Source organism: Camelina sativa, chromosome 11 (genome assembly GCF_000633955.1).
Source record: "Camelina sativa cultivar DH55 chromosome 11, Cs, whole genome shotgun sequence".
NCBI classification, from domain to species: Eukaryota; Viridiplantae; Streptophyta; class Magnoliopsida; order Brassicales; family Brassicaceae; genus Camelina; species Camelina sativa.
In genome coordinates this window covers 12293291-12309038 of record NC_025695.1, presented here as the reverse complement: position 1 = coordinate 12309038, position 15748 = coordinate 12293291, and the positions used below count along the sequence as shown (strand labels likewise).

At 33.2% G+C, this 15748-nt stretch overlaps 1 protein-coding gene and 1 pseudogene across 1 annotated transcript; both read left to right on the top strand.

The window, feature by feature from the left end:
- Positions 5096-7151, top strand: LOC104723033 (annotated as a pseudogene).
- On the top strand, positions 12400-13381 carry LOC104723032. Its single transcript, XM_010441324.2, has one exon. The coding sequence runs from the start codon at positions 12521-12523 to the stop codon at positions 13154-13156; it is 636 nt and encodes a 211-aa protein (XP_010439626.1). The 5' UTR covers positions 12400-12520; the 3' UTR covers positions 13157-13381.

The following is a 15748-nucleotide window of genomic DNA, read 5'->3' as shown; positions in this document are numbered from 1 at the left end:
TGAATGAATTTTTTATCTAAAGACTGGTGTTATTTAGGAGGTGGAACATGTTTTGGAGCATGAAGGTGATTTGTCTAGCATCACTAGAAATTGTTCAGTGGATGATTCAAGATCAAAGATATCCGAACATGTTGGTGATCTATCGCTCCATCCATGTGGTGATCCAGAGAAAATCTTTCCACTCAAGAAGAGGTCTGGAAGACGAATAGAGTTTTATGACAGTGACGAATTCGAAGAAACCTTTGCATACAGGTATAAAAAAGGATTTTTCTCTCTTTCTTGTGTTACTAGTTTTAGAGATATGTCTTGGTTCTATACATTGTTCACAACATTTTCTTTTTTGGATAATATATCTTAGCTTGAGATCAGGAGATTGTTTAGTAGTCTTTGGCTTTGCAATACTACATGTTGAGAACCCTCGGCATCCACAACCGATAATAACTGTAGCCATGTTAGCTATCGAAGCAGGAAACAAATTACAAGCCTAACAAGTGCTCCTAGTGCAATGTCTGAGACATGCCAAGTTAAATGAGACACTATATAGGTTTGAGTTTATTTTCAAGGGATGAATTTTAGTTTGTTTGGTTAGGGGGACTATAGGTTTTTTCTTTGTAATATGTGCTTGTGGAAAGATAATGAAATAACTAAGCAACAAAGTAATAGAGAATGAGAAATGAACACATAACATAATAAAGCTTAATGATAGGAAATGCGATTTAGGATAGGTGTTGAGAGCTACGTTGATGGATGCTTGATGATGCGTGCGTGTTTTCTACTTAAATTGATCATTTTAATGATTTTTTTTATTTACATCTCTTTAGACCTCGAAGGAGAGCCTGATCGAGACTAGTCTTAGGATCTGGTGATGACTAGAATGCGCAAAGATGAAGTTAAAATGCTGGTTATAGAAAATGTTTTGGGATCCTTTTGGAAATTTTCGTTCGGTTTTAATACTTTCTTTGGCTCTTTTGTTTGAGCGGTAGCCTACGGATGATGTAATTTCGTTTCAGTTGTAGACAACTGAAAAATTGTTGCTTAGATTTAAAAGATTTAGACTTTGCTATTACATGATTTGAGTATTTCGCATGAAAATTCCTTAACATGATTGACATTAACGATCAGGCCCGGCATTTGAATTTGTGCATGGTTTACTCTAAATGTTATAAAACGTTTTTAATTTTTAATGTTAACAAAAAAAAAATCCATAGATTCAGTAAAGAAGTATCTTGAATAATCGTATGTATATAAGGACATCGTAATATTTTAACTGTCCAAGAACAAATATGAAAAGTTGTAGAAAATTTCAATTAAACAAGTTTGAGTATGTATATAATTTTAATAGGTTTCTCTATTGTCAACTAACTAGTTTGAATTCAAATGAACGATCTTGGAGGTGTAACACCGGAAACCACAAGTATAAGTCACATGTAAACGACATGATCATAGTTCGTTGAACATTGGCGATAACTGAGATTTGAGCTTTCTGGTCAATATGTATTACAAATTAGTTAAATAGCCTAGTCAATCATTCTAAATTGTTTACATCTATATTTAAAATGTTCTAGTTTTTCAGAATTGAAGTATATGAAAAATGAATTACTAATCGTTCAAGATAAAAATATGAACATTGTAAAAAGAAGATATATAAGAACATTTGATATGTCATATATATGTGTAAGTTGTTTTCTGAATCAGTCTGCATAAAACACACTTTGATCTCATCTCATATGAAGTTAAGCAGGTCTGATGTTGAAATTATTGTGCAGGAACAATCGAGTTGCGACAAGAAGCTTTGATCAAAACGTTCAACATACTGTACATGAAAGGTTGCAAGATTTGGTAAAAGACTTTAGCAGAGCTTTTTTAGCTTTTCTAGTTTTCAGATGTCGTCAAGAGGGCTGTATGTATTCATGATGTTAGGGACAGTCGGGAGTGTTAGAATAGTGATGGTCTCTTTCTCTTAATTAGTTTGTAATTCCACGTTATATCTTCTCCAAACTCTGAAGACATGTTGTATATAAAATTTGATGGTCTCTTGGTTTGTAATTCGATGTTAAAACCCGGAATAAAATATTAATTTACATTACATATAAACTTCTTAGCAAATTGAATTAATTAGACATATAAACGTTTATAATCAATAGATATACAGTATGTAAATATCATAGTCCATATATATTAGCTCTATTATATTGATAACTTTTGTTTCATTTGCTATATTAATCATATATATTTATATTATATTTCATAAGTTTTACTTAAAAATGAAATATCAATATTATTCAATTCAGTTCAGTACGTAATTTAATTCAGTTCAAGAAACATATATATAAACATATATATGATCCTTTCAAACGCTCTCTGTCTCTCGCTTCCCTCTCATATTCTTCCTCCTTCAAGAATCCCAAGATCGGAAAACTTCTTCGTGTAGATCATTATTCGAAGTAATCTTCTCTCATCTGTTGCATAGTTCATCGGAGCAAGCTTCTTCCTACTTCATCGGATCGGTTAGTCAGCTTCGACTGTGAATGGCAGAAGCACATATAACATATGATTGATAATAGCTTTCGAATTATCTCTTCTCTCCCCATGCTATTGATCAATTCGCTCGTTCTTGAACAATCCCACAATTTTGGCATGCAGAGATCACAAGAGCAAAGCGTCTTCTTCGTTTGCTCTCATTTGATCACAAGAGAAGCAGTTAAGATGGTGGTGGAAGAAGATTTCGTGCAAATCTTCGAAAAGGTAAATCACGGTCGAGAACAAGACGCGTACTCGGACTCAGTTCTTGCGAAACGGTGTGCACGAGATGCATCTCCAATGACGCACACACAATCAAGGTAAGTAAGGCGCTAGGGTTTTAAATCATGGGAAGTAGAGACTTTTAATAATTTGGTTAGTGTCTCGAATCAAGAATCATTGGGAGTTAGATGACACTCTTCGTACGTCTTAACTTTCTTGAGGTTTTCGTTTTCGGTTAAGAAGTTGCTTGTTGAACAAGAAACTTTCGTTGATTGGCACGTGGTGAAAATTTTGGGACATAAAGACCATGGTCGTTACTCTTCCCGAGTTCTTTTATTAAAAATTAATAAAATAATATTAAAAAGAGAGAAGGAAAAAGAACCGTTCTCAAAATTCTCCGGTAAAAACACTTTTCACCTTGATTCTACACTTGTCAGCTTCCTATTGATTATATATTAAAATATTAATTTTTTTTCTTTTTTTGAGAAACGGGGAAGAACTCTCCCGCTGTAGATGTCCTAAGAGCAATTTCAGTAATGTGAGTTGCTCTTACAAAAATTTTAATGAATAAAAAATAGACAATATTAAAAAGATGAGAGAGAAGAGGAAACTTTCAAGCTGTTGTAAGCAATAATTGCTTACACTATTTATACACATAAACATTTATTATTGATTTACACTTATTTCAATTAAAATACTATTATTTTTATTTTTTTAGAAATTTTTAAGATTTCAATCGCTGGAGATGGTCTAATGCTGTTTGGCTCGATGAGATTACAGAATTTGTTGACTGTTCATTCATCCAGGTATGGAAGTGATAAATCATGAAAACAAGAAGAGAGCTCTTAACAGATTATATTAACTAAAAGTTCTGATTTCTTGCAGGCAAATGACGTTGAAGGCAGGATGCTGATTCACTTGAAACAAAACCACGGGGAAAATATATGTGAACTGGAAAAAATTTGTTCATTAGCTTGCAAGCTGAGACGTTATGTTATTCCAAGGAAAGCTAGGACAAGAGGTCGAATAGGAAGAGAGTACAGAATTCCAGATGGACACCTCCCTCACAAAAAGAGGAAAGAGGCGGATACGACTTTGTGTTTTTGCTTTTAGTGGAGGTGTTAATCAATTCAATTGGACTTACCTCCGAAGAAAGAGTAGCAGAGTTAAGCAGTGTAGTTTGCGCGGAGTAACTGTCTCTTAACTATTCAGTTTACATTTTTTATTTTGGTCTAAAAAACGTTTCATTTGGATCTCTTATGCGGGGGTCAGTAAGTTAGGCTTTGTAGACTAAGTACTTGTTTCTATGAATATTCAGTATTAACTTAACTCCAATAGGGTAATGTGAAAAGTGAAAACTAATGCATTTGTGTCGTTATGTACGTAGAATGTACCTTAACACTCATTCGTTTTTTTTCTTTTCGTAAAAGAATTTTACTTACATAGGATAACATACAATAATAACTTGAGCAGCAAAATTAGGGGAGGCAATGAATTCAATTCAGATATTCTTTTTGTTTTCTAGTGGTAATTTTGGATACCGTTTCAACACAATGGATTGGTCAGGTAACAACACTCTGATTGTGGCTTATAACTAGGCTATTTGACACACATCGAATTTTGTATAATTAATGGTTAATTGAGTGTTAAAAACAAAATAAGATCCATCTCTAATTTTTTTTAAAAATACTCAGATATATCTAGTAAACCAATGACTTTAAAAAGATACGGTGGGAGGTTAGGTTTCATAGTAATGTATATTTGGACAAAAGATGTGTTGAAGTGTTGGACAAAAGATGCAGAAAGCAGAAAAATTGCTCATATATATTAATGTAGATTCAACTAAGGCTCAATTGTGCACGGATCTCTGTCTCCATTCTTCAAAATTGAGTGAGGAAACATCTTTATAAGAGAGCGCCTATAACGCCATATTGCTTGATGTGTTGGATGAAGCTTTTAGAAAGTGCGAGAACACAAGTAACCTGAACACAATGTGAAAGAGTCAGACTCGGTTGTAGCGCACGATCCTTAAAAGACATTTTAAAACAGAACAACACATTAAATGAAAATGCGGGTGACGTAGGGCAGGTTTCTTTTTTTCTCAGCTGCTTTCATGGAACAGAACAAGAAATCCCTTGATCTTGTCATCTTTTATAGTTAAGATTTTAATTTTGTTAAGAAAAATAAATATTTTTAACACATGTATAATTAATTGTATAATTACCTTAATTTTTTTCTTATAAAATTAGTAATTAGTAACTAAATATTATAATTAGTATCTCCATAGATTCATTATTACTCAACAACAAACATTTTCTTTTATTCATCGATCGATTCTCCTCAGAGATTTATGATGAGTAAAACGAAATGGTTTCAAGTATTGACAGAGGAAAACTTAGATGGAAACTGCCAAAAGCATAGCTGTGGTTAACACAAAAACATCTTCAGGTTCGAGTCCTGCGACGTAGTGTGCCAGGAGGGCATAGATCCGTACCATATTCAACCTCATGTTCAAGTATGTTCTAATTTATATCTATAAACCCTAATTATATATCCGCTTCCGTGAGGCTGCTCGTCTGAAGACCCAACTGCCTAAGTTCACCCCTTAACCCCCTGAATGCCCTGGTTCTCTTGTTGATTATCTCTCGATCTGGTTTTTTCCACAGTCAACCATAACATCTCACCGATCCTCGGAGTTATATCTTCCCTCCAAGTGTTTTATTTGGCAGCAGCGGGACGGGAGCTCTGTGTTGACACCGGAGCCTTTGAAGATCTTGGAAAAGAACACCATAACCCCGGCTTGCTCTGTCCCAATCTCGCTATCTCTTTGGCCCAGGTTTGCTCCCCAATCTTAATTTGGAACCCTGGTAGATAGTCTACTCTACTTAGACTATGATTCATCCCTACACTGAAACCTTCCCCGACCCGTCTATAACCGCTTTATATCAAGTTCAGATTGTTTAGTCCCGATGTTATCTGCTTGGTCAAGACGAGGCTCCCTCGATAGCAGAATATTGGATTCTTATAATTTGCTTGAAAATCCTTTGTGTCGAGTTCAGTGTGAATCCAGGTTTGGTCTAAACTCCACTCTCTCCCTCCTTAATAAATGCTTGGTTTGCTCAGTGGTATCACTAGTTCGAAGACTGCTTCTGATCCTTAAGCCACCATCATTGTTAGAACGGTATGAGATTTATTTGAAAACCGTTCTTGTCGGATCTCCTAGGGATGCTATCTTTGAGGGAGACTGCTTGGTGAAGCTTGGCATTATGATCCCACATTTACAATGTTGGGGTTACCTTGTTTTCACCAGCCTCCTTTATCCACCTCGCCTCATTGCAAAGCTCTCTAACCTGCAAATCATCTGCTTTATGAAGCCCCCTCACAGAAACCTGAAGATTAGTGGCATTATGACCTCCACTTCAAAGAGTAGTGGTTACCACAACCTCTTTAAGTTCTTCTCATTCAACCTTGGACCTGCATCTACTTCAATAGCTTTCGGTCCTCCGAGTTCTATCGTTGCTCGACCTCTTCTCAAAGTTCTACCTAACGTAGCCCCCCTCACTCCGGTGAGACAGTCAACTTTGAACCTTTCATCGCCACTTAGTATTCGATCCAAGACAATGGCCACCTCTTCCTCCATTGACCTGCTCATGGAGTTCAAATCAATTTGCCTTGATCTCACAAGTCCCAGTTTGCTTCCTAGCATGCGGTTCATAGCTCTCAAGCTTTTACTATCGATTGTTCCTATCTACCTATGTCTCTTTGTTGTTCCCTTTATGTTATATCCTAAAAACACTTTCTACTTTGTATGTTACCTTCTATCTTAATGGAATGATAACATCTGTTCGATAAAAAACAAATATATCTTCAAACTATTAATAAAAATTTGCATCTTTGAATTCATGCAGGTGACCACCATGTTTGATCTAAACGCCATTGAACTGAAGCAAATCTCTGATCTCTTTGATTGTCAACAAATTCAAGTAACAAAAATATATACAAACAAGCCCATCTATCAATTTCTGTAAAGGTAATTTATTCTAACACATGATTGAAATTCTTTTTTTACAGAGTCACCGTTTCGTTGGAGGGAAGGAGGTGATAGCGTTGAGGCCATGGCGAGACTGTGTAAGATCTACAGAAGGTTGCACCAAACATGTCGGTGGGGTTAATTCAAGTTCTGCTCTTTCACATGCAAGATCGAACATGTTTTGGAGCATGAAGGTGATTTGTCCAGCATTACTAGACTTTGGTCGTCGAAGGATGATTCGAGAGAAACGTCCGAACATGTTGGAGATCTATCAATCCATCCTTGTGGTGCTCCAGAGAGAATCTTTCCATTCAAAAAGAGGTCTCGAAAAAGAAGAGAGTTTTTTGACAGCGACGAAGACATCTATGCATCTTACTAGTTTAATTTAGAGATATCTCTTAATTAGTTCGACACATATTGTTCACATGATTTTTTTTGTGTAGATATATAGATATATATCTTAATTGGCTTTAGATCAGGAGATTGTTTAGTCTTCTTGGCTGGAAAACTATACACTTATGTTTTGACCCTTGTTTTAAAATTCTCCGCCTATCACCGATTACGCTCCGCAAAATTGCTAGATCCGTCCTCTCTGCCTTGATTAATGACTAATCCCCGTCTAGCATCGATTATCCGATTATGGTTGTCTAATTTAATTATAACCCGTCTAATCTGATTAATTTCTGCTTAATTTTGTATATACTGATTATTTTTGGAGCCAAATACATATTTTTTTTATCTAGACATTTAAATTAAGAGTTTATGATGTTTTACAGTAGCTAATGTACAAACTTTCAATGACAATCATAATTTTTTTTTTAAAATTACGTTTTTATGTGTTTACCATGATTCTAAAAACAATATCACAGTATAGTTTTATATTTTATTTGACATTTTATCATAAACAGAATTATACATACATTTAGTACTATATGTTTTATTTTATTATTAATTTCATCTAATAACCCTAAAACTAGTCATCGATTAATCTTTATTTAATCTCTGATTTTCTTGCTAGGCGCTAGGCCCATTATCACCGTCTGACTAGCGCCTAGCGATTTCTAAAACAGGGGTTTTGACTTTCTAAAACAGGGGTTTTGACCATGTGTAATACAAAACTTTAGTCTTTGTTCATCTCATATGTTTAGTCTTGGCCTTGCTTCTGACCAATAATGTAACAAGTGTGCATATGATATCTGCCTGAGGTATGCCAAAAGAGACATTGTCAAAACAATTAATTGTTTGTTAGAGTGGTCGAACTTAGTTAATATACTAAGTGTAAATACAAATTAGGAATGAGGCAAGAGAAAAATTAGGAATGGATGAGATTAATGATGTTATTTACGGGTCGTGGAAGAGCGATGAATTTGAAAAGAAATGGTGGGAGGTAGTTGATAGGTGTCATATGAGAGACAACGCCTGGCTTCAGTCCTTGTATGAAGATAAGAAACAAAGTAATAGACAATGAGAAATGAACATAACATAATAAGATTAATGATGGCAAATGCGATTTAGGATAGGTGTTGAGAACTACGTTGATGGATGCTTGATGTTGCGTGCGTGTTTCCTATTAAATTGATCATTTTAATGATTTTTTTTGTATTTCACATCTCTTTAGACGACCTCGAAGGAGAGACTGATACTAGTCTTAGAATCTGGTGATGACTAGGATGTGCAAAGATGAAGTTAAAATGCTGGTTATAGAAGAATGTTTTGGGATCCTTTTGGAATTTTTCGTTCGGTTTTAATACTTTCTTTGACTCTTTTGTTTGAGCGGCAGCCTACGGATGATGTTCTTCGTTTCAGTTGTAGACAATTGAAATATTGTTGCTTAGACTTAAAAGATTTAGAATTTGCTTTTACATGATTGAGTATTTCGCATGACAATTCCTTTCACATGTTTGACATTATCGATTAGGGTCGGCATAAGAAATTAAGAAATTGTGTGCATGGTTTAGTCTAAATGTTACAAAACGTTGTTATTTTTTTATATTTGCTGAAAAAAAAAATCATAGATTGAATAAAGAAGTATCTTGAATAATCGTACTATTTAAGGATTTAACTGTCCAAGAACAAATATGAAAAGTTGTAGAAAATTTCAATAAAGAAGTTCAATTAAACAAGTTTGAGTATTTTTGTTTTTTATAAGTTTATTATAAGGTTTTCTCTATTGTCAAATTTGAATTCAAATGAGGATCTTGGAGGTGTAACACCGGAAATGACAAGTACAAGCCACATGTCAACGACTTGATCATAGTTCCTTGAACATTGGCGAGAACTGAGATTTGAGCTTTCTGGTCAACATGTCTTACAAAGTAGCTAAAATTCAAATTACAGCCTAGTCAATCATTCTAAATTGTTTACATCTATATATAAAATGTTCTAGTTTTTCAGAATTGAAATACAAAAAATGAATTACTGGTCGTTCAAGATAAAATTATGAACACGTACTTAATTTTCGTAAAGCAAACCTATTTTACAAATAATCATAAATCTTTATTCATCATCATCTATTCTCCAAATGCAAATCTTTCAAATATGCAACTATCCCGAATACATCTCTAAAAATTTGGCTGAAAATATTTAAAAATGCAAATAGATGATTTTTTATTATTATTCAACTAGTATAAAAAGTAATAAAGAAGATTTTAACATGAGCAACGAGATTACTAACGTGGACGGTGTTCTTCCCAAACTAAAATCGTTGCACATATTCAAGCAAATCAATAGCCCAAGTGGGTACTAAATAATAAGTGCATAAATTTGTTTTAATAAAAAGAAAATTTTAATTACCATAGACTTGGTAAAATGTGAGTCTAAATAGCTTTCATTTGAGTCTGAGCTGATTTTTTGTTGAAAAAAAAAATAATAATAATAAAAAATAGCATTTCATTATATATTAATTTGATATCATAATCATGAGAAAATTAGTTCGTTTATAAAATAGTACTGTATATAGATTATATAAGATGCATTGACTAGTAAACGAATCGAAGAGACAGGAAATCATCAAAGTCAAGTCTTCCTAGCTAGTAGCTATAGGATCATGCTTGATGTTATCACCATTTGTCGAGCTTCCTATAAAATTGTTTTCTTTTATCACTCCATCTCCATCCACCTAAAATATTAATATTTTTCGTAGTTCCTAGCTCGAACATTGGTGAGAACTGAGTATTGTGGTTTATGGTCAATACGTTTGACCAACTCACGATTGACTCTTCAAGACATCTTCTATTGGCTGTATTTGTATAGTTTTTGTCATTGACATTTTTGTTTTGTTTTATATACTGTGAAGCTAGTCCGATCCGTACCAAAGATTTCGTTATCTATACCAAATAGTCATGGAATCATATAAGTATTCATGATTTTTGCTACCTGCAAAGAAATAAAAGGATATCCTTATGTAATGGAAGTTATGATAAATATTGTAATTCAAATCAAAATTATTTGAATATTCTATGTAGAATTGCTAATTTGGGTATTACAGTACTGTATTGTACATAATATATATATATATATATATAGTTTATAAATGTTTGTATATTTTTTTTGGGAACGAGAGGAAGCTTCATCAAATAAACCCACCGCCTAATTGACGGACAAGTGACAGCTCATTAACGGTAACTAAATCTACTTTAGGGTTCTATAAAAAATGACAAAACATATACTTAAGCGTGATTTTTCTTATAATAAAGTAGCATAATTGACGGGAGAAGTACTGTATCACGTTGGAATGATATACACAACAATAAAATCGTTCTTTTATAGTTGAGTTTATATTATATAATCTTAAACTTGTAACGACGTAAGCAGCTTCTCTCGTCATTGCTGATCACACCATATCAACAACAATCGTTAGAAACTACTTTTCTAAACTGAGAGTTTGCTGCAGTATGTATTTTCTTGAGTCTGAAGCAAAGATTAATGCAGTCGCTCGTGTTTGAAAAAAAAAGAAAAAAGAGACCATAAAATGGTTCCATTCTAAACTTTCTACATTATCATTTAAAAAGCTCGGTCTTTGAAAAGAAGTATGAATTACTGGTCTGGTCTACCAAGAAAAAAAAAAAGAAATATAGAGTTTTGACTAAATTAGAAACAATATTTTTTTTAATAAAAAATTATTACATAGAGATAGTTTTCTTTTTCAGCAAGTATATAATGACGATAAAATTTTCAAAGTTACCATAGACTTGGTAATATGTTAAATGTCATTCATCATACAAACTGTAATATCATAATCATGAGAACATTATTAGGTTATAAAACAATATATAAAAGATGCATTGACCAGTAAACGATCAAGAGAACCGAAGAGACAAGGAAATCATCAAAGTCAAGTCTTCCAAGCTATAAAATCATGCTTGATCACCATTTGTCGCTTTCTGTTAAATTATTTTCATAATGACATTATCACTCCCTCTCTATCCACCTAAAATACTAGTCATATTTTTTGTACATATATGAATAAAGTATTGAAATTAACCTTACATACAACTTAACGCTCTTATGAATANTTTTTTTGGGAACGAGAGGAAGCTTCATCAAATAAACCCACCGCCTAATTGACGGACAAGTGACAGCTCATTAACGGTAACTAAATCTACTTTAGGGTTCTATAAAAATGACAAAACATATACTTATGCGTGATTTTTCTTATAATAAAGTAGCATAATTGACGGGAGAAGTACTGTATCACGTTGGAATGATATACACAACAATAAAATCGTTATTTTATAGTTGAGTTTATATTATATAATCTTAAACTTGTAACGACGTAAGCAGCTTCTCTCGTCATTGCTGATCACACCATATCAACAACAATCGTTAGGAACTACTTTTCTAAACTGGGAGTTTGCTGCAGTATGTATTTTCTTGAGTCTGAAGCAAAGATTAATGCAGTCGCTCGTGTTTGAAAAAAAAAGAAAAAAGAGACCATAAAATGGTTCCATTCTAAACTTTCTACATTATCATTTAAAAAGCTCGGTCTTTGAAAAGAAGTATGAATTACTGGTCTGGTCTACCAAGAAAAAAAAAAAGAAATATAGAGTTTTGACTAAATTAGAAACAATATTTTTTTTAATAAAAAATTATTACATAGAGATAGTTTTCTTTTTCAGCAAGTATATAATGACGATAAAATTTTCAAAGTTACCATAGACTTGGTAATATGTTAAATGTCATTCATCATACAAACTGTAATATCATAATCATGAGAACATTATTAGGTTATAAAACAATATATAAAAGATGCATTGACCAGTAAACGATCAAGAGAACCGAAGAGACAAGGAAATCATCAAAGTCAAGTCTTCCAAGCTATAAAATCATGCTTGATCACCATTTGTCGCTTTCTGTTAAATTATTTTCATAATGACATTATCACTCCCTCTCTATCCACCTAAAATACTAGTCATATTTTTTGCACATATATGAATAAAGTATTGAAATTAACCTTACATACAACTTAACGCTCTTATGAATAAATTTTCTATACCATAAGTTAGTTAAATTAAGAAAACATTATGCTAATACATATATTCAAATACTAGTTTACACACTGCCCAATTAATTCGATTAAAGCTATTTATATACAAAACCTATTAAAATCTTGATGGTACAAGTCAACGTCAACGACCATCAAGAGTTACGTCTCCTCCCCGCATATAAAGTAAACCTTAATCCTATCTTCAATGCAATGTATACACCAAAGAAAAGAAAAAAAATTGACGATAAAAATTAAAAAGTTCGATGAACAACTTTAGAGAAGACCAGTGGTTACAACACTATGAACAACAGCAAATTCAAGAGATTACTCCGTGCTTCAACGCCACTAACATGGCGTCATCATCAGGATCGTTCCTTGGAGAGAGTGCAGCGGCACAAGAAGCTGCGGGAAGGAGATCTAGGGCTTCGAGGAGAGCCATACCAACGACCCTCCTAAACGCTAACCCTAGCAATTTTCGAGCCTTGGTTCAGAAATTTACCGGACGTTCTTCGGGAGGTGAATCCAACCGCAGAAATGGTCCAGTGACTCTGGATTTCCGATCTCCAACTACAATCTCTAGAGAAACTATCTTTCCGGTCGCCCACGATAGGAGTAATTTCGATCATGATAACGTGCTTAACCAACACGTAAGTAACGAGCAGCATCACGTGACTTGGTCAGGTACAGAATCAGCGATGTCGTACCAGCTAGGAGAGGAAACTAATTCGGCGGTTCATGGAAGCGGGTACGATGATCAAGACCATTATCATGATCTTCCGAGGGAATATTCCGGGAATAGTAGTTATGATGATAGTATGGATCACATGGATTATTATCATGATTTCCAACGTGAGACGGCAACGTTGGAGGAGTTCATGATGAGAGATCTTGACTTATAATATAGCTTGCTTTTTTTAGTCATTAGATATTAAAGATGATTATTATGAATGTTACTTAGGGGAAGAATAAGTGTTTTGGAAATATGGCTTTACAATTCCAGTGAGCATTTTCTAATAATATTTGTTGAATAAAATAATATATGTTTTATTATTAGATTATGTAAAATTTTGTACGAATCACTTGACTCAATTATCTGGTTGAATACTTATAATACTGATTTAGTATGGTGATTGACCTAAAGTTTAAAAGGTTTAAGCTGGGTCGGCTTTTAAATAACATACTACACAATGCTTTTGTCTTGTTTATGCGTAGTGTAGATTATTTGCAATACTTTAAAATAGGGATTTCGAAATTACATGTACTTTTCACCAATATTTGTCAGTATAATTTCTCTAACCTTTTGTAATCTTTAACCACCTTTTGAATCTTCAAATAATTAATGTATATATAGAACAAAAAATATGTTTTCTTATGCGCTTACGTTACCACGTGCTATGTAAATAAAAATAAATTTCGAAGACACTATCACAAGATTCACAACCGCGCGATCATGAAATGAAATTTCCTGGTTTATCATAATTTTTTTTTTTTTTTTTTGTTAAAGTGCGTCTGGTAGTGGGACATCACTTCGTTTATCGTAATGTTACTATTGTGTAATTGTTTATGTTTACTTTAGTAATATGCCTATGTGTGAAGTGTGAACTAAATAAAATATAAATAAAAATATCATAATTAAACATGGAAAAGTACTGACTAACAGAACCGAATTAAGTGAAGCTGTAAGATGATGTCGGAGACTTTGTCATATACAACGCGTAAAATATCGTAATGGCGAGGAGTTAACAAAACATAGGAGAGTTATTTTATGCTGTAATCTCCTCCGCGAAGCCGACAAAGAGAATGAATAAAAGAAACGGCCAAAAGCATCGTCAATTGTACCATTTCTGCAGTCAAAACTTTACTCGTATTTCATGGTCAAAGTTTATGACCAGTCGTCCTAATTATGTATATATCATAAAGTCAACTTTGCATCAACTATTTGTTAAATTCTGTTCACATTTCAGTCACATGCTTAGAAGTTATAACTTAGATCCCGTGGTTCATATGACCTGATTAAATATTTTTATCTAAGTTTTCATACGTGTAATAGGTATCCGACCCATTGTGGTTCAATATTCGTTCATGTGGTATTATTAATCCGACTATACAATTTTTTATAAAGAAACTAGATTATCTGTAATCATCTTTCGTACAACAATCACTTAACGATTTTGGTAATCATCAAACAAGTCATATCATCGTCGGAACTCCATTAAGGATATGAGAATGGTTGGACTTGGAAAAACCTTTAATTTTTCAATTCAATTCATTACCTGATCAACACGCGTAGATTTTTCTAACATTTTAAGCTAAAAATGTCCTATAGATTATGAATAGAAATATATCATACGTGTATATTATTCCATTATATAATGTGAATATAGAATTCATTTGTATTATGTAATGCAAAATAACCAAAAACGCGTGGTCCAAAAATTTGTTCGAAAGGATAGAGTAAAGTAAATCAGTAAATGATTTATCTTATAGATCAGTTTCAATGAACAATGATCAGATAAAAATTGTTATCGTTTAAAAATATATATTATAAATGTTGTAAATATCAAAACTATTCAGTTTAAAAATATATATATGTATTTCCATAATATAAATTAGTTTGAAATTTCAGTTTAGATTTACTCTAGTTATCAAAAAAATCATGCAAACTGTTGTTGATAGGAATTGTTAAAATTAAGAAATGATTAAGTGACCCTTGAGCATTCAAGTAAGGACAATTAACTTCCTAGAGAAGCAAAACAACGACCAAGTCAATAAAAATCCTAGCTAAAATTTTAATTGTATCATCACCTAGAGCCAGCGCTGAACTTTGTAGGGCTACAAGCCAAAAAAAAACTAAACACACTAAATGCAGCTTATGGGGTTTGAACCTGAATAGTGGTGATAATAACACGACAACTTAACCACTGGCCTAAGGAAAACATTTGTAGAAAATGGCCGAAATTTTGATTTTATTACGTACGGCCGCAAGCCATTTGGCTTGCTTGGCCTCTCGGCCGGCTCTGCACCTAACAAAATAAAAACGTTATTGTATTTTATGAATTTTGATAAATGCGGCTATAGCGTGAAAGGTGAGACTTTTGTCTTTACATGTCAATTTACGAAATGATGACCGAAATCAAATCAATCTACGTGTTCTTACGTGCATAGCGTTTAGCTGTTTAGCTTTTTGTTTTTTTTTTCACGATACGCGATACTAGTTCTAAGTTTATACGCACCCATCACTCTAACAAACAATTAATTTATGTTTAGCCAATGTCTCATTTGGCATGCCTTCATCATGCGCTGACTTGTTAGGTTGTACTTGTACACAGTTGCAGGATGTTTAATTTTGTGCTTAACTAGCATAGCTTCGGTTATTGTAGTAAGGGATTCTCATATGTAGTTTTCTAGCCAAAGACTAAACAATCTCCTGATCTTAAGCTTAAGATCTATATCTATATATCCACACAAAAAAAAAAAAAAAAAAAAAAAAA

Coding starts and splice junctions, on each gene's coding strand:
- LOC104723032 (XM_010441324.2), top strand. CDS start 12,521: ATGAACAACTTTAGAGAAGACCAGTGGTTACAACACTATGAACAACAG.